At 37.5% G+C, this 27,296-nt stretch overlaps 1 protein-coding gene across 20 annotated transcripts in view; it reads right to left on the bottom strand.

Moving 5' to 3' along the window:
• Positions 1-27,296, bottom strand: part of dtna (dystrobrevin alpha) — a 151,028-nt gene that overhangs the window by 23,044 nt on the left and 100,688 nt on the right. For 7 of the 20 annotated variants that reach the window (XM_031903441.1, XM_031903442.1, XM_031903439.1 and 4 more), the window contains exons 4-14: positions 26,430-26,643; positions 25,129-25,214; positions 23,356-23,510; positions 22,491-22,596; positions 20,383-20,549; positions 19,807-19,931; positions 15,930-15,938; positions 15,109-15,192; positions 5,829-5,906; positions 4,892-4,984; positions 829-916 (exon numbers count right to left, since the gene is read on the bottom strand). In XM_031903441.1, coding sequence (XP_031759301.1) covers positions 829-916; positions 4,892-4,984; positions 5,829-5,906; positions 15,109-15,192; positions 15,930-15,938; positions 19,807-19,931; positions 20,383-20,549; positions 22,491-22,596; positions 23,356-23,510; positions 25,129-25,214; positions 26,430-26,643 — 1,205 coding nt within the window. 20 annotated transcript variants of the gene reach the window in all.

Below are 27,296 nucleotides of genomic sequence, written 5' to 3'. Positions count from 1 at the left end.
AATATTTAAATGCAAACCTGTTTAGGTCTCAAGTATACAAATCAAACAGAAGAGAAGATACTTCAACCTACTTCACTACAACGCTGTAAAGGTAAAGGATCCGTTCCCCGGAAACCCATTATCCAGAAAGTTCTGAATTAAGAAAAGGCTATCTCCCATAGACTTGATTTTAAAAATTGATTCTAATTTTTAGAAATTATTTCCTTTTTCTCTGTAATAATAAAACAGTACCTTGTACTTGATCCTAACTAAGATATAATTAATCCTTATTGGATGCAAAACAATCCTATTGGGTTTATTTAGTATTTAAATGATTTTTAGTATGGAGATCCAAACTACGGAAAAATCCCTTATCCAGAAGACCCCAGGTCCAGAGCATTCTGGATAACAGATCCCATACCTGTATTCTAATCTGTAAAAGTGAGAAACTACCATAAACCTGATTTCTACAGTTTTTCTCTGTATAAGGAGGTGATTTATCAATTTTCGAGCTTGATTTTTTTTTCATGATTTGAGTCTATTAGCACTAATAGAAGTCAGTGGGAGTTGTCCTAGGCAAAGCTAAGCCATATTTTATTATCAAGTTTTATTTGTGTTTGTAAACTCAAAAATGTAAGATGTTTGAGTTTTTTTTATTCAAATGAGTTTTCCTTATTATGATAATAATAAGGGATGAAGGGCTTTAATACACTTACAAGGACACACGGGGAGCCTAATAACCAACCCTTTTCTTTCACATTAACTTACTTTTAACAACTTTTGTAGTAATCTATTTTCTGCACTTTCATATACACAGTGGTAATTATGTGTATTTAAAGTTGAACTTACTGCTGAAGAATTTTCTGCTGCCAGCCTTGCTGCGTATCTGGCAATCAGTCTGTGTTCTTCGTCCAGTCGGCTTGGGCTGTCCAGCATTCTGTTCACAAAATTGTGTAAGAAATAACAAGAATTTTAATGCATAATTGCCCCCCTTACAAACATTGCCATTATACTGTATGTTGGTTCCTAAAACACCCACCTACTGAATAATGAAAGCATATCTGTGGTGGATAGACCATACCATGGGACCAAAGTAAGGCTTTTGTTGTGCGGTCTTCCTGTTCTGCGCACAAACTGGTACATTTCTACTATAGCGTTTGATACTTTCTGTGCTAAGCACATATCTATGGATCTGCTGGCTAAGATATTGGACAAAGCACCGTTTTTTCCACTTTGCTTCCTGGGAGATTTTTCCCTACCATCAACAGGTGCAAGCTTTGTGCCCATACATACATCAACACTGGCTGGCCATGCCAATTCAGTATTTTTAAATAGAATAAAGGTTTGCACACAAGAAATACAAGCACAGTGGTAGTATACCAAACCAAACTGGCAGCACTTACCTTGTATATCACTTTAGAACATGCAAGGCAGTAGCACCAGGGAAAGCCAGAAGCAACAATGTCCTACTTTAATATTTCCTAAAATGTGCCCAAAATACATTTATTTCCCCAGAAATGTTCATATATTTAGCTTTATATTGTGGTAAAATATAGAAGATAAGATAAATAAGAACCAAAAACACAGCTAAATCAGAGCCATGAAATTGTCAGCAAAGGTAGAAACTTGCTTTCCTTTGATGTGTTAGCATTTCTATAAAAGTCAATTTTCAGATAATTAAAATCAGCCACAAGAAGTCCCAGTTCAACTGTGCAGTCTTTTCTGCCTGTGACTGGAAACAAGCCTCTTTAATAGCACTAATATATCATGGTGTGTAATACACTAAAGCTGGCCATACACGATCATATCTTAGAAAACCTTGTTTCATACGATATTCGGTGCGTGTATGGCGGCTCAACAAGGCCACCAATATCGCAAACTTGTCAATCAGGCAGGTTAAAACATTTTGATCGGGGCACCATTGAAGGCACCTGAGTAAAATCTATGTTCAGGGCTGAATCGGCAGAAGGAGGTAGAATTTCTATTGTTTCTACCTCCATATCTGACGATTCAGCCCTGAATATCAGTGGAGGGTGGGAACAAATTTATTATGGTGTGTGAGCCAACATCACTGGTTGCCCATAGCAACCAATCAGCAATGAGATTTGAACAAAAGATCTGAAAAGCACTATAACTTATATGTGGCCTACCTTTAGGGCAAAGACACATGGGGCGATTAGTTACTGTGATTTTTAAAAAGTTGGTTCTGGCGGCTAATTGCAACGACTCTCCTGCCATAGGGTACTGTATAAGTTGCTGCGACAGGTTAATTGCTGCATGTGTCTTCGCCCTTAAAGCTCACTCTCCTGCCCTCTCTGCTTACCTTCAGGGCACACACTTAAAGCAAAAACTTCCGGCTTTGTACATTAAGGGCCTGCTCAAAAAGAATTAAGGTCAACCCAGGTGTGACAATAAAGGTTTGCTAAAATATGGATTAGAGTCTTTCGCTATTATATTTTACTTCTTAATTTATATAGCACCTACAGTATTACACAGTGGTGTAAACTGAATAATTCAAAGAGCCCCTTGCCCAAGAACTTTATGATCTATGCTCACCAGCCACCAGAGAGCACAGTGAATATTTAGGACACAACTAGGAATTCCAAGAATACCCTTATACCCATGATGATATTATGTAGGGGTCTATACACTTCATATCTCCTATTCAAGATGTTCTTAATGAACTGTAATTACTGATACTCTTTTAGGTTCTTGAATGATTTTTACAAACTGCTTATTCAGTATTGTTTGTATGTCTGCCTTGTATGTTACACCAATGGAAAAAAATTATGCAGTTTTGTCTTTAGGCTGATGTCTGTCTCTCTCATATAAATATATATTGGTAAGATATTAACCATAAAAATGGCAGAGTTAGGTGTTTCCTGATCTTTGTAAAATTCTGTAAAATGTTTGGGGGTATAATGGCCCTTTAAGTGTGAGATTCTATTCTTCTAAATAATGCAAGGAAGCTGAATGTCAGATAAACAAGCTTATAAATGATTGATGGAATCTCTACCCATTAATGATTGACAACAGCCAGCAAGCTAGTGACAGTGCATGTATGAAATTATCACAGGCAACAAAACGTCCCATGTGCCATTACCCATAAACACTAAAGTTAAACGTAATGGGAAACATATGAAGGAAGTTATGGATGGCATAAAAACAGCTGATTGCAACAAAACAAACTAGTGTCTATTAAGAAGAATCGAGTGCCACAAGATAAAAACTATCAAGCTCGTCCATGCCAGTATGCTAGAATAAACATTTATCAAAAAAAAGTTAGAGTGTAAAGTAGAGAAGATAATAATCAGGACCTTAAACACTGATGCTTCAGCTAATAAGCAGAGAAACAGATCTTTTTTGTGTGTTTTATGCTTCACCAACATCCTGGAGAAAGCGAACAAGTCAAAAAGCCAAAAGCCCACAACAGGCTCATTTCTGAATTCAGTACACATTTTCATTTTCTTTACCAACAATGCAGCATTGCATTCATTATTAATGGGTACTTAATGGGTACCTGCTGGGTATCATTAAGTCCTCTGCTGCTTGTGTGGGGTGCACCAACACAGACTCAAACAAGCCATCCATTTCGAAATACCATGGGCAAATTGTGGCATAAAGCAGGCATGGGGGTCAGTTTTAGCATGCCAATGTGCCTGGAATTGATTACAGCATCCAATTCACCGAATCCAAGTTTCAGAAGTCTGGGTGGCCATATTGCTGTGAGTTGGATGTACCTTTGTGCATACCATTAATGTTTGTTTAATGTTGTACCCTTCTTTGTTTATTTGCCTAAAAAGATTTCTTGCAGTTAGATAAAAAAAAAAAGACACAAGCAAAAGAGGTTTTTTGATGACGCAATTTGGAAAGTCTCCAAGAAGCCTGAGCATTTCAGCTAAGTGCAGTGAAATATTTTAATTCATGACTATGCCGATTTGCTCATTAAATTTAATGGATTTCGGGACCTTTGAGTTCCTGAAATATTTTAAACTGTTAAGGAGACATTTTATCGGTTAAGCTTCCAAGATACTCAATCATCTGCTTGCTTGGCCTCACTAAGCAATAACTTTTAACTTCACATAAAGAAATACCTTTACTATACTCAGCAAGAAAAGTCACACTTTCTCCATGAAAACTTCCAACCTGGTAATGTGCAATGAATGATTTCTCTCCTTATTTTTGCACTGTCCTATGAGTTACCAGTTAAATAAACTAATGGGGACAAAAGGCTTAGTGGAAAAAATTGGCACATTTTGCATGTTTTTTCCCCACAATGCAGCATTTTGTTCACAGAATACCAGCTTAATTTTGACAGCTGAAAATCAGAGCAAGGTTTTGTGGCAAACAACTAAGGGGCAAAATGTTTTGCCAGTTGGCAAATAAAAAAAACAAATTGAGGCCATGGCAAAATGCCCGTCATACTGAGGAAACCTGGCTATGCACTTACATGCTCATTCATTTGCCACAAAAAAACTAAACCGCTGGTGGTATATACGTCAATGGCAGATCTAAAGTATAGAGTGTTCCTGTGTCTCTGCACGGTACACATTAAGCCTCATTTACAATAACTACAACTGGGGTATTAGAGAAAGACAATTTAGGCACAAGTGCTTAATGAACAGCATTTTAATGTTTGCAATGCTCTTGCATATGTTCTGTAAATGAGGACCATAGTGTTTAAAACCTTTGTTAAAATTATATAAACCAATATTTAAAAACAATGAACTCTTTTATAATTTAGATGGTGGGGCCTTTCCTGAGTTGATGAGATATGCATGCCTAAAAATGGAGTTATACATGCGTACTGCCTGAGTGTATTCACTTAACATGACACTGCATCTTGACACGTGACCTTTTTAGATTATAGCCTCCATTTTAAGCCCAGCCAATGTTCCAAACCTCAACTAACCGTGAATGGTTGTTCTGTAGCATGTTGGCATATACCCCGATAAGAACATGTTCATCGGCCAGCCTATCTGCCACATCCAGGCTGTATTGCAACCTATAGTAAAAGGAGGGAATGGAAATGGAACAAAGAAAAACCAACAAGAAAGATCCTCTTAAAACAACAAAGATTCCAAATGAAGGACATGGAGAAGCACTGCAGATCATGAACAGGCAGCACAAACTACATGCAGCAAAATACATCTGGCACATCTTTCTAGTGAGGCACAACTTCACCTTGATGTTTATGATGTCTGAAAAAGGTAATTCTTTCGGCCTGTGATGGGTATTAATCTTACATGCCTGGGGTTGTACTTTTTACTACCACAATTAAATTGTATTAATTTCTGTGTTTTCACTGCCTGCAATACAATTTGTGATCATGTAAATAGAAACTCATTTACTGGCACTTTGTGAAAGATTTTACGTGCAGAACTATATTCACTGCCTGGTCTTCAATTATATGTATGTTTAAGTTATGGGAGGATGTCACCGTGAGCAAACAACCAGTACAATGGTGTGGATATGTATTTCTCTGTTATACTTTTGCTTACCATAAAAAAATAGTCATATCTAACCAAATTATAATGCATATGTGCTCTTAAAATGTAGGTTTTGTGTATCAATACAGTCTCAGTCTCTCTCTCTCTCTCTCTCTCTCTCTCTCTCTCTCTACATATATATATATATACTTTATATTGTGATTATTACTCTTTAAAATAAACAGTGCATGTACATTTTGTGATTGTACAGTTAACTCTTTTTAGGGTTAGGAGTCATTAGTGGAATTAGAGAACAAACACAATTTTGTGCATGTCGACATATATAAGGAGAGTCAAGGTTTAAGTATCCGTGTTAGTTGTATAAGTCCAGGTTCCCAAGATTTTTCATTCATGACTTACCCTTTTCCCTTTAGCAAAGTCGGAGCAGCCCTAGCCAGATATTTGCTCTGCTCCACTTCTGTACTCTTGTGAGGAGAACTGGGCAACAAGATAAAATAAAGCTAAGCAAGATCACATACATGCACTACCCAGGTATGACTGCACACTTACCAATAGGGAGAAGGATTAAGCAAGTATATTAAAAGATTGGGTACTGAGGTGGACAAAAATATCTTTTGTAGGTCCTTACAGGCAAACTCCCTTGCTGCCTAACCAGTCTGGTTATGGAAAAAAAACAAAGATTCTTGTAGTACCTACATCTGCAGAAACACGGATGATGCATGAAACCAGAATGATGCCTTACAGATTTCCACCAAAACCAAAAATGTGAAGGGAAAAACACCAAAAATTCAAATTCATACACAAGCACCTTCAGTACCGTAAATTGGGGATAATATACTAACACAGGACAGACTCAGATTGGAATTTAAAATAGGTCTTGGCATTTTAAGTACACAGAGGCCCAAACAGCCCCATAAATGATGACTGTCTACAGCATCTTACAGCATCCCGTCTGGCATCTGCCAGAATCCAAAGATTGCCACTCCTGTTCTGACTGGGGAAATAGCTACCAAGAAACCTGCAGTAGCCAGACCAAGGCTGACTGATGACCAGCAATGGTATATATATGGTATGATATTTTGCCCCATTTCTATCATTTGACCTTGTAAACATGCCACTGTATTTGTAACATGATATTGAGAAATGCTGTTGAGTTTCTTTTGAGCAATTAAATCTTGATGTAAAGTCAACATTTCATAAATAGTTTAAAATATTTATTTTTCCAGTTCTGTATTGTAGGTTTAAAATTAAAGGAGAAGGAAAGGTAAAAACTAAGTAAGCTTTTATAAGCAAGGTTTTTGTAAATACAGCCATAAGCACTCACATAACTGCTACTCTGACCATTTCCTTCCTTCAATTCTGTATACATGATTTTCAGTGTCAGACTTCCTTCTCTCAGCAAAATCCTACAGGGCACAGCACGAGTCTGCTCCGCTTCCTCCTCTCCCCCTCCCATCTCTCCTGTAATCTGAGCTGAGAGCTGTTCCCTGCCTGCACACTGCTGCCTGGAAGTGAAGTCAGATCAAGCTAAAATGGCAGCTGCTGTCTTAAACAGAGGGAGCTTCTACGGCTGTTTAATGACGTATGGTAAAGCATTCTACAGAATAAATATAGCATTTAAGCTTGCACTAATGTGACTAATCTATTGGCAATAAAATGTCTGAGTAGCTTTCCTTCTCTTTTAAACAGTTTCTAGTATATGGGATGTATATGTATGGTACGTTAGCATTGATGAGATCTGGCACACCTGATTTATAGATTTCTATTTGTGTCTTCTTTGTGCTTATTAACCGTAATACATTTAATACAGTAATACATTTTTTTATTTTTTTTTAATAAAGTTTCCTAAGCAACAATAAAAAAACAAAATGATTTCTTTACAAACGTGCCTTCCACAGAAAGCTTTATGCTTCAAGGATATAATTACTGTTAAGTTGCAGAGATCACCTTGGCAGGGGCAGTATTGGCCCCATTGACAACCAGAAATTTTAACTGATGTTGCATAGCAGCACAGGTCCCTTTAGACCAGGGGTGGGTAAAGTTTTTGGCTCGGGGGCCACATTGACTCACAGGCGGGCCAGGCCGGGCCAACGTCCTCCCACCAGCTCCCCCCCCCAGCATCCTCCATCTCCCCGACCTGTGGCTCCCTCCATTGTTCGGCTGCGTCTGTTTCCCAGCTCCCCGCTGCACCCTTTTTTATGGTTGCGCCCCCTGCGTATACAGCATGCACGAAGCGCAACCAATCAGGGCCCAGAAATTATTTAAAGGGACCCGGAGTCAGCGGGCCGGATTAAAAAGGCCAACGGGCCGGATGTGGCCCACGGGCCGTAGTTTGCCCACCCCTGCTTTAGACATATAAAGGCCCTAAGCAGATTTTAAGGGGATCCTATGAGAGCAGTCCAACAACATAGACCCCCTGTAAAGGTGGCCATACACCTTCAGGTCCTTGGGGCCAAACGATTGAATTAGAACGGCGGGTATAGGAGAAGTCAGATCAGGGACCGCATCAACAAGCCGATGTGGTCCCTGATCCGACTAAATTTTTTAACCTGCCCGATCGATATCTGCCCGATTTCAGGCCAGATATCGGTCGGGTAGGCTCATCGTTGGTGCCTCTACACCGGCCGATTAGCTGCCGAATCCGACAAAATTTTTTAATCTGCCCGATCGATATCTGCCCGATTTCAGGCCAGATACCGGTCGGCCAGGCTCGTCGTTGGTGCCCCTACACCGGCCGATTAGCTGCAGCTAGAATTGGCCCGTGTATGGCCACCTTAAGTCAAGTTATCCTTACTCAGTGGAGGCAGATTTCATGTGGTTGTGGGTACTGCTGAACAGCCTACCAGGAAGTCACTATTGCCACCTCCTCTGTTATAAATAAGGAGAATGGAAACAATTGCACCAAGATGCAGGCTGACGAATTATGTAGACGAAAATCACTTCTATGTTCCATACATGGGGATGAAAACAAAATTGTTACACGACACATTACTTAAAATCCCAGAATAGTGGGAAATAAAATGTGCACTGGCATACCAACATCAAAAAGAGAGAGTGTAGCCTTTCTGTAGATTCCTACACTTTGTTTTGCTTTATCCTCACTCATTTTGGTGACAGCAAGGAAAGAATCAAAATGAATGAGCCTGTTATACATATTTTCGTTTTATTACAGTGTTTATAATTTTGCTAAGATGGAACGACTTTAAAAAGAAATTATCACATTGATGGCAGACTCTTTTGTGATCTCTCTGTACCACAGTTATTATCCTCCCACATAGGGTATGCTTCAAACAGCTGGAGCTGCCGTACTGTGAATACTCTATTCTGTGCAATAGGTATTTGCATATTTTTGATGGTGTTATGATTAAGACCCATCATTGCAACCAATAAATGAGAAAGCAGCTGGAATGCATCTTCCTGTGGTGATTAAGGGGTGCTGTAAATTTTCTCTGACTTGAAAATAAATGTATTCCTACTGAACAAACTGTATCTACGTCTGAAGGTATTTCAGTACTTTATGGATCTCACTTTCTTTATATATATATATATATATATATATATATTTTATTTTTTTTTTTAACTTAAAGCAGATGGTCACAGACCCAGTAGAGTAATGCTGCATTTCAAGGCCCAGTCAGGAAAATGACTGAGCATTTCTTCCTAAGAACATAAGCTGCACATGAGCTAAAAGGATATATCCATCCATCCCATCAATACAATCACCCTTACATCCATCCACCCATCTCTCTCTCTCTCTCTTTATTTATGTATATCTTTTGGATTATAACTTTAGCTTCAGTTCAGAATTCAGCAATTGTCACCACTGGGGACATGGCTGGAAATTACATGATAAATTGGTGGCAGTTTAAGAGATACAACTATTATATAATTTTTTTTGCCAATGGTCAGGTCCACATGGTTTACCTTGAATGCACAAGCTTGTTTTATCCATGCAAAGAGTGACATTATTTTGCCAGCAAATATAAATTTTTGGCCTTAAATCGGGAGACCTTCGCTGGTACAGCAATTGTACAGTTTGGCAAAATTACCTTAATGTAGGTGTGTGCGATTTTAGGCCCCCATACACAATGCTAATTGCAAATAGGAAAACCTGAGCTAGCCAACTATCTAAACTGTAGAACGGGTGGTTTTGTCCCTATAAGAATATTACAGCTTTTCAGCAGGGAATTTTTATAATTCTACTCTTTTTCCAATCTTACATTGTGCTTGCATAAACTTCAAGTGTTTATTTGTCAACAACACATCTTTACCAGTCCAAGAAAAAGAATACCACCCACTAGAGCCAAAGTAATATATGTAACTGAAGAAAGGACCGGCACTGTGTTCTACCATAATTTATTTAATATCTTTCTGCTTCTCTTGATATATGAAATCAATCACAGTGGAACACAAATTGGAGTTCTGGTCCTTTTTCAGTTGTATATTTATATATATTCTGAATGTTGAAGTCTATAAATCCAAGCACTTTGAATGCAAACAGAAAAAAAGATTTTTTGAACCTAGGTGCTATCTAAGCCAATATTACAAAAATTCTGCAAAAGGAGATGCACATCAGGGAATATCTCATAATAAAAACATAACTTTTATTATCCATTGTTAAAAGGAGAGAGAGAGAAAAATATGGAGAAAAAAAAAGATACATAGGTAGATTCAAAGGAATTAATGAATTGTGTTAATACCTAGCAATAAGAAGAGACTGTATGCAGAACTTATTATTTAATCCATCAGAGAATTCTTAAAAGCATATTTGTTTGCACTGATTTCTCCTATAAGCACTTAACTGAGGAATGGTTTAGTGTATCTACTAATTAGTGTGTTAGTTATCTCATACTGACCGTGGCATGCTCTGCAGCTGGCTTATATAGAGCCCAATGAGGCAATGCTCATCAGTCACCGCACTGGTTACACTTACATTCTCAGTTAACCTGAACGGGCCAAACAACGAAGCCTGGGTTACATACAATTCAAACACATAGCTTTTTAGGACCTTCAACTTCTCTGTCATATGATTAAATACACAATTTAATCACATAAACGATATAATGGAAAATATGCTAAAACCATAACAGATATACAGGAAACCTATATTCATTTTTGTCAGACAATGGGCCACATTCAGTTCACTGAGAAATACAATCACATGACAAGTTTATTGAAGTCCATGGGAAAATCTAGAACTGAGAAATGGTTTCCATCTGTATATTTATCATGCTGTGTAAAAAGTGGAGAAAAACATTACTGGTGATGTTGCTCATTGCAGCCAATCAGATTCTTTCCTTTGGTTTTCTAACTGTTGAAATCTATTTAATGATTGGTTGCCCTGGGCAACATCACCGGTAATGCTTTACTACGCTTTTTACAGAGCATGATGAATATACTCCTTAATGAATCTGGTCCAATATATATAAATATATTGTTGTTAAACAGCTCTGTCAGTTGAATTCGAAGAGGTTATTTTTGGCAAATGCTTAATTCAAGTTATCTGTATATAAAATTATAGAGAAATAGGTTTTTAAAGCAGATAAGATATCCTTTGCTATAAAATACAAAAAACAATAAAGAGGACTTTTAACCCTATAAAATTAGAAGGCGACTTCTAATATCTTTGTGGCTTATTTATCAACACTGGGCAAATCTGTGCTTGGGCAGTAAAGCATACCAGTGAATCATTCGATTTTTAGGGTTGCCACCTTTGGCAGGTTATAAATCCGAACAAAGGGACGTGTAATGACGTTGATATACTTTGTGACGTCATCACACAATGGTGTGGGGGGGGGGGGGGAGAGAAGCAGGATTATTGCAACCGCCATACGCTATTCTGAGGATTTCTGCCCAGTTTTCATGTCGAAAACTGGCAGAAATTGTTGATAACCCATTAAAAAAACTGCTTGTCTGGGTCAAAAACAGACAGGTAACAACCCTGCCAGTTAGCTGTAGGTGCAAAATTGATGTGATTAGTTGTGCAAATTTCCTAAATGTTATTTACAGCAACAAATGTGAAATAAAAGACACCAACACTAAGCACAATTTATAATTATAAAATACACAAGAGTTATAAGAAATTATATCCTTATAAACGGTGCTTAGTGTTGCTATCAGTTTTTTTTTAAAACATTTTTTTTGGTGAATGGAAAATAGGTACAGAAAAGAAAAGAGAGGGGAAAATAGAATAGAAAGTACATTTCACATCAGGCATTACAGTATGTACATTGTATTGCATGCAGTTTTCATTAAAGTTTTCTTATTCAAATCCAATTTTGTTTTTTCCCCAATTTTTTTCTCATAAGATATTGTTCATATTTAGAATATGTAGGGTTCAACAGTATCATTTATATATGGCATTTATTATTACATTCAGTAGTCGGTTTATTCTTCTATCAACTGGTGGGTCTTGAAGAATCATTCTCTGATTATACCAAGAGGTTTCCTGGAAGCACTGTGCCAACATCTGCCATTTTTCAGTAGGTAGTGTTGTTATGTAGCTTTCCCATTTTTCAAAGAATTTTTTAACTCGTATTTCTTTTTGCATGGAAGCTTCTATCCAGTCCATGGTGAATAAATGAGATAGTTTTGAAATGAAGAGGGAAATTGAGGGGGGTTGTGGCTTGATCCATTCCTGGAGAATGGCTTTTTTGCTACTGCTGAGATTATTATCAATAGCCTTGTGCTGCCTCTGGTGAGTCTAGAGGGAAATTTTGTCATTAGACCTAAGGTAGCACATTCTGGAGAAACTGGAGTATAATTAAGAAGATTGGCATTGGAATAGTCTCTGACTTCTTGCCAGAATTTTTTAATTACTAGGCAGTTCCAAAGGGCGTGAAATATATCTGCTTCAGTTTGATTGCATTTGGGGCATCTACTATGTTGCCATAATGGCATCTACTATGTTGCCATTAAAGGAGAATAATACGTGCAATGAAAAATCTTTAGGAACATTTCTCTATAAGCAGGGATGGGGAGTGTATTTATACATTGGCACAGTGCCTCTAGGACATCCTCCACATCCAAACCAGGTAACCATTGTTTCCACTGTCTTGGACCTCCCTTTTCCTTTGTGTTATCGTATGGTTTGCAGATTGATCTGTAGTATTGACATATTGTGTTGCTATCAGTTTTAATCGGTGCATAGTGATAGAATTTCTGTCACATGACATTGGAACTTGTGTAAAATACATTATGTACTTCCTGTTGAAAAATACTAAGATATTTTAAGTCACCAGAGTTCCATAACCTGTATAAAAACACTTATAAATAACGCCTATAATTCATGCCTTTATTTGGACATGTAACTCCTTAGTAAATTATAATACCCTTATATTTTACATAAGCACATAATTCACTATATACAGTATTTTACAGGGTGTCCTGACTCTTACTTGCAAAATACATTCTACAGTATATCCCTGTTCATAGTGATAACATCTCTTTAAAATAAGTCATGGGGAGACATATTGGTTTCAAGACAAATCAATTAATAGTGACTCTTACCTATAATCCTGAAATGATATCTATTTTTTCAAAAGAGCAAATATTTTTTTTTTTACTAGGTATCGCCCACAATTCCTTCAGTCTTCTGACTGTGCCTGGATAAGCTGCATCCCTGCAAACTGATGTCAGTACTCAATCCTGTTGATTTTCAGGGAAAACCATTTTGTGCTACATGCCTACTGGCAACTTGTGGTGTGGTAAGATCAAAGAGACCCACCACCATTAAAAGTAATAAAGAGACATGGAACATCTTTTTAAAGTGGGTTGAGAGGTAAAGAACTAAACAGCTGTTATTTCTCTATGGATTATTACCTTACAGCAATCAATCAGTAATGAATAAATAATCTTCTGATGCGCTATTATTAAGCCAGTGGAGAGGTGTCCAAATCTGCCACTAATGCCTCCCATATACTTGAACGTGAAGTACATAACCACTGGTAGTGGTTTTCAGCCCCAAAATGCACAAGGCTGCAAAGTGCCAGAACCAAAGCTGCCAAGCATTTTTCCTTCAGATGAGTGGGAGAAGGCTGTGTCAAAAGCTACCAGCCCCAAAGTGTAAGCACAGTAACAAGAGCACAAATCAGCTGGCCTATATGATATATATATATATATAATATTGCTGACTCAACAAGCTCTGAACATGTTATAAATTAATGCTGCAACAAAACTTCAGCATTTCTTCAGCAACTTAACAAGAAAGTCACATTCTGAAATATTCAAAGAAGGAAAAACAAGTAATGGCAGGTTAAGCCTATAAAGGGAATGGGCATAGACTTATTGAAAACTTATTGATCTGAATCTTAAAATGTATTTTTTATTACTGATACAGATAGCATATTAGTGAGCCATCTTAAGAACAATCACAAGTCTCATCCAATCAATAGTTGGCCATACCAAGAGCAATATGTTTCATCAATTTCTTTCATTTTTTCTCTGCCCTACAGAGAGACTAATTAAACTATTACAACTTTACACTAAATATTGGAGTACTGCTGTTTTTAACTTCCAATGTACCCTGGCAGAGGGTTTCAGTGTGTAGTCCCAATAACCCAAAGAAAGCATTTCTGCTGTGTAGCATGCCATATTGGTTTTTGGTCAGTGCCTATTCATAATGTTATGAAAATGTTATGGCAGAAGCAAGTATTAATATTTAAATAATAAAAAAAATATAGTTTAGATCTAAAAGTAAAATGAATGATTACAAATAATTCATTGTTCTTTAACAAATATTTTACATTTTAAATTTTTCAGGGGACCAGAAAAAAAATGATATAAAATATGGGAAAACATAAAATCAGGGAAATGCATTATGAATTATATATTGGTGGGATCACAGAAAAGGTGTAAATTCAGGGTATAAATAATTGAAGTTTCACTGTACATGTTCACCAGTCCTAGTAACTCACAGCAACCAATTACTTTTTTTTTTAAACAGCTGATCAGTAAATGCTACCTCCTGACTGGATGCTATGTATTACTAGAACAGTAGCAAACTTTGCACCTCTACACTTTGCACCCCTAGGGGCACTAGGGGTAGGCAGAATATGCACCTGCCTAGGGTGCAACAGTGAGGGGGCACTAGGCAGGTACCTCTGTTGCCAACCCCTAGTCCAGGATCTCTTCCCCCCATAGTGGATTTCCCTGTGCCCCCCCTGCACAAAGTCTGTACGTCTTGAGTGCCGCGCTCCCCCCTCTATGCAGGGGGAGAGGGGGAAGCAGTGGGGGAGAGGTGGCCGGCTGTGTTGCTGAGGGCACCCGGCTGACTTGGCCGCCTCTGATTAGATGATACAGGTTTGGGATCATATCCAGAAACCCATTATCTAGAAATCTCTTATTAAGTTTATTTTAATCATATAATGCATTTTTTTTTAATTGCTTGTTCAATTGCTTGCTGTTCCCTAACCCACAGACTGTGAAGTGTTTGCAGGTAAAATGTCTTTAAAGATGTCATAAAGAAAAGCAGCATGTAGTAATGATGCCTCAAGCCTGTATGATTATCGATAGCTAAACTTAGTTTTGTTTTTAGAAAGAGTCAGTTTCATTTTGTGGAAAATATTTCACCAGTTATAACAGGATGACATTTAGGAAGAGATATGTCAATACTGCTCCAGATTCTGGAATAAAAATAATACATTATCAGCGAATGTTCATTAGATAGTTTTGCACTTACATTTTGTTTGTGAATGGACTTCCTGAGCAGGGAACAGAGTGAGAGAAGATGTTGTCATTCATGCTGGTAACTGGTCTGGGAGGCCTACAAGAAAAAAACATAATTAAAGGCACAATATTTTACATGAGAATGCCTTACCATACAATTTGATGAACTGATCCCATGCTACTGTCACAAAATGTCAGATGTGCAGTGTAACATCCTAAGTTACTCGAATGCAGGCTGCATAAAGCTTAATGCACTATATAAAAGCAGGGTTGCCACCTATCTGGTTTTCAACTGAACTGTTCAGTTTTTCTTGGGCCTGTTTTAGTTTAGAACTATCTGTCTATTTGTGAAACCCAAACAAAAACTTATACAATACTGCTTCTGTTATTACAGTCCTGCCACCACATTCCTAAACATGCCCCTACATATTATGACACATGATGATGATGTCACCAATCCGCCATGCCTTTACTGCTCCACTCCCCTGATGTCATCAGCCCTCCCCCAAGTTGTCCTTCTACCTTGTCTGTTTTTTGCCAAGGCCAAAGGTGGTATCATAACCCACCGAGTGAAGTTAACTTTTCCATTTATATCCAATTATCCTTGGGGCATACAGTACAAAATATTTGAGCTTACATATGAGCAACTAATAATTACACAAAGAAAGAAGGTATGGAAATGAGCACAAAAAAGAATGGTGCATGACAGTGTGTTTATCCCTATGGTTCTGCATGGAATAATGTGGAATGTAGGAGGGTCAGAAGTCAGAAATGAGTGGAGTTATAAAGCTAAAGAAGCTAAGGAAGAAGTCAGAAGCAGGACATACTACTTACCAAGTATCACTTTAGCAGCAATAAGAAAACAGAAAGAACACATTTTATAGGTACATATAACTAAGTTTGTGCAATATATATATTTTCTACATAAACAATTAAGCACTTTAATAACAGACCTAAGAGGCTTATATGTAAGCCTTGCCAAACGAGCTATTGGCAGTACAAAAGACTCTGTGTATAAAAATAGCAAACAGCACCTTCTTGTCTCCATTAAAAAAGCCTTTATTTAATACACATGGCTTTTGGATAAAGCAATGTTTCAGGCCTACATCTGGCCTTTTCTCAAGTACAAGAGACTCAGCATTATTACACCAATATTATTTATCCTCTAGTAACTACTCTGCCTAAATGTATATTTATTACTGGAAAAAAGAACATCACTATTTTGCTTGATTTTAGAAATGGACTATATACTTGATATACACAAATGTTAAATGGGGCCTATCACCCTATGATATAAATCCAAACTCTTTTCTATTCTGTTAGTCAGGCCAAATAGACTTTACTTACACTATATAAATTATATAAATCTCATTTCATTCAGTCTTGGAATTCACAATCAGCCAGAACACAGGTGCCATCTTTGGACACTGTTATTAAGGCAAGTCTTGAATCATCCCAAAATCTTGTGAATGGGTCAGAATGGGGGACCTACTGCCCATGCACTGGCTACACAATTAAAAACCGTTTGGAGGGAGGGGGAATGTGAGAAGTGCAGTGACGTCTAGGAACTGCTGAAAAGAAAGTGATTGCCTGTCCTGCCTCTGTGTCTGAGGCATAAAGGAGGGATAGAGCAAGCAATAAATGATGAACGGCTGAGATTTTTTAATCCATTTTAATAAAAAAGAATTAGGTTTTCATGTTTAAATTGAAATGGACTTTTATTATGCAGCTTTTTATGTCTGAGTGACTGTTCTTTTTTGTGGCATAGAACTTTAATGCACAGATTTATTACCATTTATGTTAGAAAGTGCAACATAGATTTTAATCTTGCTCACATTTTCTGGCATTGATGCTTGAAAACAAATCAAGGCTTATGACCCCTACCTATATACAGTATTTTATTACCAATTTGTATATCAGTATTACAGCCAGTTCAACTGCAGCTCTTTTACTGACTTTCTTGTCTAGCATGAATTTCCACCCCCTTTTGCATTCTGGGCACTCCTCCTCTCTCCGACTATGAGGACCTCAAATAGGTGCCTCCTGCGCATTCCAGGTTGACTTTTATTGGTGCAGAGGCAGTGAGCATGCCCAGTAGGCACTTCTGAGAAGGAGTGCTTAGAAAGCAAAAGGGGGCAGGGCTTCATGCTAGACAAAGAAGTGGAACAGTTGATTGTAATAGAAAAACAAAATTATTCTGCATGCATGGAGAAAGGTATGTTATTCTGGGGGCTGTTTAGAGTAATTTTAGGAGATTTTAAAACAAAGACTTACTTATCCTTTAAGGGCTTCTGCATAGCTGAGATTTACCACTATGAGTAATATGTATGTCAGCATGCCAAAGAATGCTTGGGGGAAAGTCCACCTTTGTGGCACATTTTTAAACAATGAGGGGGTTGCAGCACTGAATTAAGCACTTTGACAACAAAAACTGCACTGCTGTTTTATCTTTTGAAAGAGCAGCAACACCAAAACCAAAAATGATTAATTCATTTCTATCTCTACATACTGAAATCTTTTCACTTTCTTGCAGTGTTTTTAATGTGTTCAGCCATTTGCTGCACCAACAATGCTCCCCCTAGTCTATTGTCATAAACAATTAATGAGCTGTCCCCACAGGCTTGCCAGAAAAACCACAGGTATTTTATCAAGCTTTCTAGAAATGAGGCCATATTTTCGAAGGTTTGCATGATATGCAGCATATAGGTACTACTCATTTTTTTCTTCACAAGCCTGGTCTGGAGCTTTTCTTCTGCACAGTTTAATCTAAATCCTAACTGAGAGCTCAGCACAGTGCACCTTGGTTCTAAAATTTCTGTGGATGACAAATATTTCCGATATGTTGTTTTACAAACAAAGATACAAAGGAACAACAAATCTGGTGATTGCAGGGTTCCCTTAGCAGGCTGTTTACAAAGCCACAAGTCTTGCGCCAAGTCATTCTAATGTTAATGGTATCACTGACATCACACACTGAAACTGACATCATTGTCACCCAAATCAAATGAGAAAATCATACACCAAAACTTGTGCATGATAGTACAAAACAGACTTTGCTTTTATCTTGGGGCATCATGTACAAGTTTCAGCAGATGCTACTTAGTGGACGCCTGCTATTATGCTTGAATTCTGGGTAAACTGCTTCATTGCACTTTGCATGCTGCATTGGGCTCGTAATCGAGACCTCATGTGTATGCATTTAGTGAGCTGCTTTCTACCCACACTTACTAATCTCCCCCCTCCTTTGGTTAGAAGATTTCTCCTTGGTTACTGTTGCTTTCCGTAGCATAGAGATCCCCAACCAGTGACTTGGGTGCAACAAGTTGCTCACCAACCCCTTGAATGTTGCTTCCAGTGGCCTCAAAGCAGGTGTTTATTTTTAAATTCTTGGTGTTTTTGAGGTATTAAAACCAAGTGCCCTGCCAGACACAGCCTCCTTTAGGCTACCAGTCCATATAGGAGCTACCAAACAGCCAATAACAGCCCTAATTTGGCACCCCCAGAAACTTTTTTTGTGCTTATGTTGCTCCACACCTTTTTTTACATTTAAATGTGGCTTACTGGTAAAACAGGATAGGGACCCCTTCTGAAGCATTTTCTATTAAATCTTGTAAGGTGTCAAAAGCATTCTGAGTGCATTACAATGTATTTTTAGCACCATCTATAAATTGAACTGTACTAACCTTTTGCCTCACTTATGTGTTCAATGCTTTAATTAGAGATAAATTACAATAATAATCCCATTCTCTTTAGAGTGATACAGATGTACCTATTTCAATATATGTTTGACCTTCATCTGAATATTCTGTTTAGCAATACCAATACTGAATAGAGTGCCATTTATTTTCAAGCCAGGCTATCCATACAATACTGAGATGTGATGAGAGCTTTTTTCAGAACAAATGTTACCCTCATAATGCCATAAACATTCTTGCATTCAATGCATACATTTACTTCTCCTATGGGTTTGAAATTGACAAAGCATATAATGCAATGATCACTAACAATCTTCTAAACACCAAATAACACAATTGGAGGAGGCAGCTATGTTTCCTGTAGAAATAAGTCTAAAGCAACTGGAATATTTTTGAAAGCATTTCCCATTTCTGAGCAGCTTCTTTAGTTCAAGTGGTGGTAGGGAATTTCCCAGCATTTAAACCCCAAATGGAATTACAGTCAACAACATACAATCACAATGTTGGTCCATTTATATTAATTCAAATAAGTCCAGTTGCTTTAGATTTTATTTTATTAGATACTGTATATAGTGACCTGGATGAATTAAAATCTTCATAGACATACAGGACTCATATTCCTTTAGACAATATGTTTGTTAAATATATAATAATAGGACATACAGTATTAGATTTGTGAGAGCAATAAGAGAAGCTCAGTGGTCTCTGTTGCTTAACTCTCATTAGTTAGGGATTAAGCCTTCAATATGCACATTAGTAGAGTAAACAATGTAGCTACTATTTGTTCTTCATTTTATTTTAATTCCCCAAGAAAAGAAAAATATACCTACATTTTTCTAAAATGCACAGTAACACAATTCATATTCATCCTTACAAGACTTGTAAACCCTTGGCAAAACAAAACATATTGCTGGTATTAGCCAATATATAGGACTGCACAAATGCTTTTAGTATTTCCCAAACATACAACATATTCCTATGTGGAAAGTGCTCTCATTGCAGACAGTATCACTTACACAATGTGAGCCAGGTTAAGAGGCTTTTCAGGCTGGTCAGGAAACATGGGGTGCAGAGGCTCACGGCTGGAAGCACAGCTTAAGGACTTGCTAAGTGCAGTGCTTAACTTCTTAGCGGGTGATTTCTAAGAGAAAAAGGAGAGTTAAAGTATTCGGACAGGGAAATCGGAACAGGAGACTAGAAGCAAACTTACTATTAAAAGGTGCTGATTTGATTAACAGCTCTGTAAAAAAGCATGCAAGGTATTGTGGGAATTGGAATGTAGTCTGCGGTAGAGCTGGCTTGTGCAAAATTGTTTCAAAAGTCAGAAACAGCAGTGTAGAAAGGTAGAAACTAACCACTGCTGTCAGTGGCGGGGTCTTATTAACTGCATTTACGAATAACTTTAAAAAGGCTAAAAATGTTTGATTCATTTATTTCAGAAAGTTGCTTAGAATGACATTATTTCCCCCACCAAGGAAGATACTTCTCTATTATGCACAGCACTGACTCACAGAGCAATCACATTGGTACAGTATATTAGGTGCATGTCTCTTGTGTGGTGCAGCCCAAGTGCAGGGGGAACCTTTTCTTACCCATGACGTGTACTCTTTCATTTGGTGCTGGTTGCTATGGGAACCACTGGCATGTCCCCTCCAGAAGCAATCCTGACAGAGCTGGTAATTGTGACACTGCTGGCAGCGATAACGAAAACCCATCATGCTCTCACTGTGGCAATAGGAACACTCAACAGGATGGAAGACTATGGGGCAAAAATACAGACATTATCATTCATCAGTCCATACAAAGCTTTTGTATCCACAGCTCCTAAGCCACAAAGCCTTATTCTATAAATAAAATCAATATATCATAGGTACACAGGCATGTGAGCTGTATGGCAAATGACCCATTTAATAATGTAGCATATAGCTTTATCATTGTTTTCCCTTTACACAGATTAAATATTGTTGGAAACAAGATTCACTATCATGTCACATTTTAAACTGGACATATAACCTATTTCTATTAAACTGTCCTCATACAGACAGTAACGTGTCAGAACAAGGGGGGGTTGCCGGTGACCTGAGATTTCAGACCCTCTTCCTGTTCAGACGAATGGCAAATGGCTGCCCTATGGCACACTCTATTTCCATGGAAGCATAGCTTGCTCAGATAAATTGACTTCTGCGTGCCACAGTGGTAGTGGAGTGGAAATAGAGTGTGCACAGGAATTACTCCTCTGGCATGCTAACATTTATCCTTTGCATTCTTGTATAGTTTGCAAAAAACTTGACCACCTTCCTAACCCTTTACTCTTCTCTTACATTTCCATTTTCTACTACACACCATTATCATCTTTACCAACAGGACGCAATCATACTGGTTACCCATACTGTATGGCTACTAAGCTCTTGCGAGAAGGGTCCATTATTATCTCCCTGTACATGTATTCTGGTGAAATGTTTGTGTGTATATGTAAACTGTTAAAGGGCTTGTTTGAGTCCTCAAGTACAGTTAGCGAAGTGCAATTTTGAGTACAATCACCCTTTTTATTTTCCCACAATGCACTGTTTTTCCCATTGCAGACGCAAATGCAATTGAGCCTACCCCAATTGCGCCCAGTTCAGCAAAATAGATGCTACCGCATGTGTTTCATTGCAAATCAGGCAGAATTGCACCTAATATTTTTCAAATCTGTCATTGGTCATTTCTGGTGCTCTGAATGTTAGTGATGTGTGCATGCTATTCTTTGTAAAGTGTTGCAGGAGATGCTATAAAAATAATAACAATAGTATTATTAATATTGTGCAAGGAGTACAAAGAAATAAGTAAAGTAAGGGGGAGATAAGGGATGGTTGACACAAGTAGCATACTTAATATAAACATTTTCTCAATTAACTAATCAAGTAAATCTCTTTTTTTAGACGAGTAAAGTATCTAATAGTATATAGTATACAGGGTCGGAATGGGCCCAGACTCGATCCCAGCTGGCCTCCCCCGATCAACTTATGTGTGGGGGGCGTGTGTGTGCGGCGGGGGGGCCCTGCGGTAAGCATGTCCATGCTGCGGGGGTCCCTGGGGGTGTGTGTGTGGCCTCTTGGTAGAGTTGCCACCTGTCTGGTTTTGAACCGGACAACCTGGTTTTTATTAAAAAGACTGAATATTTCAGGGCCAAGCTTATATATGTTGCAATTTTTACTCCTGAATACAGTATATTGCACATAAAAGGTAAATGGTAGAAACAACATCATTTGCATTTCCATCATGCTAATAAGCCAAGGGTGGTTTGAGTGTGAATCTGTATCATAGACATGCATGATTTAAAGCTGATGCATTTGGCTTAAGCTATAGAAATACATCCATTTTACACCTGTTGATGGTCAAAGGCAGAATAGAGATTCATTATGTAACTGAGTAATGAAAGAGCATTAATAACTCTTCTGGCAGAAGCCATTTCCTTCTACTGCTAAATTATTAAGTAAAGTGAAATTGCAGTTCAGTCTAGAGAGAGGGGAGGCTTATTAATTATAGTGCAGTGCTTTGTAAGGGAACTAGGAAACCCGCAACAAGAAAGAAGGATCCAGGGTAAAAGACAGGTTTGAGTCTGAATATACACCCATGACTGCAGTTAAGATTTCATGTTTTGCCACACTGTATGAATATAAACATTATCCTCTAAAGATTCAGTAAAAGAATATCTTACCGTTTTCTACATTCGCCAGTCGATGCAGAAGAGGTAACCAGACAAGACACTGAGGTGGTGGGTCAGACATAAGTGTATCCAGGAAAGAGTTTAAGGTAACTTTTTTCTGTTGAATTAAAATAACACCCATATAATATATTGCACTTTAGAGTATTACATTTATCACTGTCTATATCTAATTGTGAGAATGGGGCCTTGACATAGCTTAACACAACTTTCATTTTTGTCTTGCCCTTCTGCATCTGAACATCAATTTTTGCAGCACATAACTGGTTGCTACATAATAAAGTATCAAATGCTGCATATTATTGTAGGGTAATGATGTCTTACTGGCTTTTGAGCAAAAATGCAGTAATGTATATATAACCAGTTAGTCAGTGATTGTGGAATGAAACATCTGGATTCTGTTGGGATCTACAAACCTTTCACCTTTTATATAAAGATGTTTGGTTTGAAACTATATTTATGTTTACCAAATTTTACTTCAATTATTGGTTTATATTTTTTTGCAAATTGCGTGTTATGATGTGTACATACCTTTCCTTATTGCACAATACTTGCTGCAAAGCTGCAAAATATGCTGCTGCTTTACAAATATATTAACAAAGACAGTGCAGCACTGCCACAGTAGATCAACATTTTATAAAACAAAATGGATTTGAATCACAAATAATCCAATAAATATGATATCCTTGGTTTTGTGTTATGTTACACTACTACATTATTGTCCCATAGCCTCTTGTTTAAGCAGTGTGGCTACTACCAAGATCTAAGGTCAAAAACAGACACGAGGTAAAAAAAAATACAACTTTCAATAAAAGTGTAAAAAGTAAATTTAACAAGAATTCATTTAATTCATCCTTACCTGCTGTGAAAAACACGACCTGGCAGCTTGCTCTGTGTAACCAAATGAAGGGCCCTCAAAAATTGCAGTGGGTAATTTAAGCACCTCTCTTAGAAATTGATCATAGCGCCCATATACCATCATACCATTTGTATCAGATATCATGGAGTAAATATCTAAAAGAGGATAAGAATCAGCATACAGTCAGTTAGACAGAATATCAGTGTCTTACTTGAGTTTGTAGCAGTTAACTAGGTTTATAGTACAAGTTTGGCATGATTAACTCAGATACACTAAATGACTTTAGACTTTTTTAAAACAATCACTTGATGGACCTAGGCACTGACTATTGTCAGAGTGAGGAGAACTAAATCTGGCCATATTTTATATACCGAACTTACTGTATCAACCTAAAGGCCAGCATCTCAATAGTAGTACTGGTCCAGGCATTCAAAGCTCCCCATCTTGGATTTTGTTGTGAGTGTCAGTGACACTGCACATGTTAAGAGCGCTCTAGGCAGCTGTTGAGAAGCTTAGGGGTCATCACACTGAAATTTGTATTGTATATACAGTATATTGTGTGTCGGTCCCTAAGCTCAGGTAAGTGACAGCAGCACAGAGCATGTGCAGTGATTTAGCAGAAAAGAAAATGGGGAGCTACTGGGGCATCTTTGGGGGCACAGATCTTCCCTGCTAAAGGGCTGTGGGTGCCTTGGGCCGGTACAAAAGCAGGTACAGAAAACATAATGTGCAACATTTCTAGCCTACTTCTTTAGTTAAGCTTTAGTTCTACTTTAATCTAAACAGACTTCATGTACTCAGCTTTAATCATTCCTCACATGTCTTTCCTTTGTTCTACTAATTACTTCACATTGTAAGCTCATGTGAGTAGAGCCTATAGTTCATTTCCTTATGTAACTCAAGTGATTTCAAAAAACAATTCTTAGCAAGGAATATATACAGAGGATACATGTATTCTTAATGTTAGTTCTTCCATTCTAGGTCAAGATTTTTGTGTTGTTTAAAGGAACAAAGTGAAGAAGAAAATATTGTCAGGTGCTTCATTGCACGTGGGAGAGAAGAATTCCTGCTGGGCAATAAAGCCTTATCCATGCCAGTTCTGATGACCGTGAGGCAAATTTTTCAGTTTTTTGTCCTTGTGCAGATTATTTGGCCATTACCATTTCATGAATGACTATAAAATTACTTCAAATAGGATCCAAAGATTTTTGCTTAATTATAAGCAAATTTCCAGCTAACATACACTAACATTTTTAATGGTTTTAAAGTTATCTAAACATGGAACTGCAACTGAAAACAAAATTAGTTAATCCCTTTCTATTCTATTATTTTAACTCTTGAAACAATGCAGCAAAATTGGCTCTCCTCCAGGCCTGCCAGCTGGCTTCTGATACACTGTTGCAGGAGTCAGAACCAAGAATTCAAACAATTAAAGCAGGCAGAAAGATATTACTTTCAGTAGCACTAACAAGTACAAATAACTGTAATATCCATTGTGGAAAGTTGCTTATAATTATACCTTCTTTTACTGTGCAAATAAATATTGAAGGGTGGAGACCCCCTTTAAAGGCGAGTCTGATAAAATTGTGCTGATGTTAATACAATATGGCAAAAACTCAACATTTTAATTAAAAAAAAAAAAGAAGATTCACAAACATCCATACATATCCATACATATATATAGTACTATATATGAATAAGCCATGAATTGTCCCCTCCAGCAAGTCCCTGTACAAGCAATGCTAGAGCGAAAATATGAAATACGTAACTTACATCTTAATTTGTCCATAATTTTTCCTCCACATAAAGTTGCTAGAGCCATTTTGACTGCGAAAACTGTAATCTTACCATGCCCTTCCCTGTAAACAGAAATCAATCTTTGTCTGTCTGGAAAACAGTATTAAGGCAGTAAATTGCTTGCAAAACATATCTAAAGGACATCCCACCAAGGCGCTCAGAAAGGTGATTTAGCTTTAACCTCAAATACAAACTGTTTATTATTCCCACCGAGAAAAATTATCTCATAAGATCAGTTGACCTGCGGCTCTAGTGGAAATAAATCCAAAAACAAGCTCTAAAAATACTGCCAAGTCATGTAGCTTCTGTATTTATGGGCCATTTATCAAGTTCAGAGAGTGGATTGTCACACTGCATCTTCATGTTGCATTCTTTATAAGCGTAAGTTCCCTTTACACAGGCAAGATAAAATGTATGCCTCCATCTTTCCTTCTCTGCTAATGATTTAAGCTCCAATCATGGACTACACACTAATATGATGATCTCACAAAAGTTGTTTTTTTTATTAACTTGGATTAAATGGGACCTTGTCTCTGATGCACATTTCTGATGATAAATATTAGACTTATAATCATGTAATGTTCAAGTTACCCATTATGTTCTTATATTACATTAAAAGGAGAAATTATACATTTTATTTCCAGTAAAGTAAATGTCAAGAATTGTGCTAAAATTCCAAAGAAAGGGAATAAGGACTTTATGGTCATTAGGATGAACTGCATAACCATAGTGAGCTTTTCTGCATAAAGGCCAAGAACACACCCTCAACACTATGAGCTATTTAAAGGAGAAGGTAAGGCATTTTGGCATTTTACTGGCAATAGATTCGCCACATTAGTGCCACCTAGAACACTATATTTATTCTGCAGAAAGCATTACCATACCTGAGTAAAGAGCCCTAGAAGCTCCATTCATTTGTTTAAGATAGCAGCTGCCATTTTAAGAAGCTTCTTGCTTGCAGCTCTAGCCCTTGGAAAGTCAAATCACACATTCCTAAGAGTGGGGGGGGAGGGTGTTTTATGAATTCTTACAGGAGAAGGGAGCAGGAGAGGGGAGAGAGGAGAGAACTGCCTGACTCTGAGAGACAAGAAATCCTGTGATTCTTTTGATAGAGGACTCAGTGCAGCTTTTCTGTGCTTATGGCTGTATTTACATAGATCTTTCTGATAAAGCTTACTTTTTACTAGTTTTTACCTTTTCTTCTCCTTTAACCTTTAAAATCTCTTCCCCAAACTGGATTAAACTGATTACAAAGCGAATGAGAAAATAAAACTCACGAATCATAAGCAGTGAGAAGGAAGTTTAACATTAGGCTGATTGATTGTTCTACATTGATCTGGTGAGTGGTTGGCATCCGCTTGTTTAGCTGGAAAAAAACTGTTGAGAGCACCGCTTCCAAGCGAGCCACATTCAGTTCCACATTTGGGTCCACGTTGTTTAGTGAATTTTCCCGTAGCGCTTCTATAATGTTCCAGATATCCACCAGATGCACTGTACACAAGACAAAAGCAAGGAGGAGAACATGACTCTTTACATTGAATATCAGCAATGGCAATCACAGGCCAGGAGGAGAGAGATGCCATGTCAATAGAAAGTATTACTAATACTAGTAATAAAAGCGAGGGTAACCTGTTGCCTGCCAAGTATTATTGTAGTTTAGCTGGTTTCACTTCTTTGCTACAACAATATAGGAAATGTCATTTTCCAGAATTTCCAGAGAAATAGTATGAAGTTTTGAATAATTTAAAAATTATATTAAAACATTAGTACCCATAAATGGCAAGTTGCATGGTTCATCACGTTGGATCTACTTGTAAGTTGTAAGTTACATTAAGATAATTGCAGTTACAGCAATATAATTGTCTGGTTAAGTTAAACTTTACTACAGTAAATAAAAGGAAGGGAACAGGAAAAACAAAGGGAAGGAAAAATACAAGCATATAATCAGAACATCAAAATGCGCGTTATATTGTTGAAAAAAGGATATAAATGTGAGGCCAAAATGTTCTCTTCCTTCGGGTCTCCCAGCTTGTTTAGGAGACCTCAGAAGAACACAACCCAAAGTGAAACATTATTAGGCTCTGCCATAACCTAAGACCAGTTGTCTTAAATTGTTCACAGATATGGACACAACAATGATTAAA

Source organism: Xenopus tropicalis, chromosome 6 (assembly GCF_000004195.4).
Source record: "Xenopus tropicalis strain Nigerian chromosome 6, UCB_Xtro_10.0, whole genome shotgun sequence".
Taxonomy (NCBI): Eukaryota; Metazoa; Chordata; class Amphibia; order Anura; family Pipidae; genus Xenopus; species Xenopus tropicalis.
Note: the sequence above shows the minus strand (reverse complement) of the source record. Positions and strands in the feature narration are given on the sequence as shown.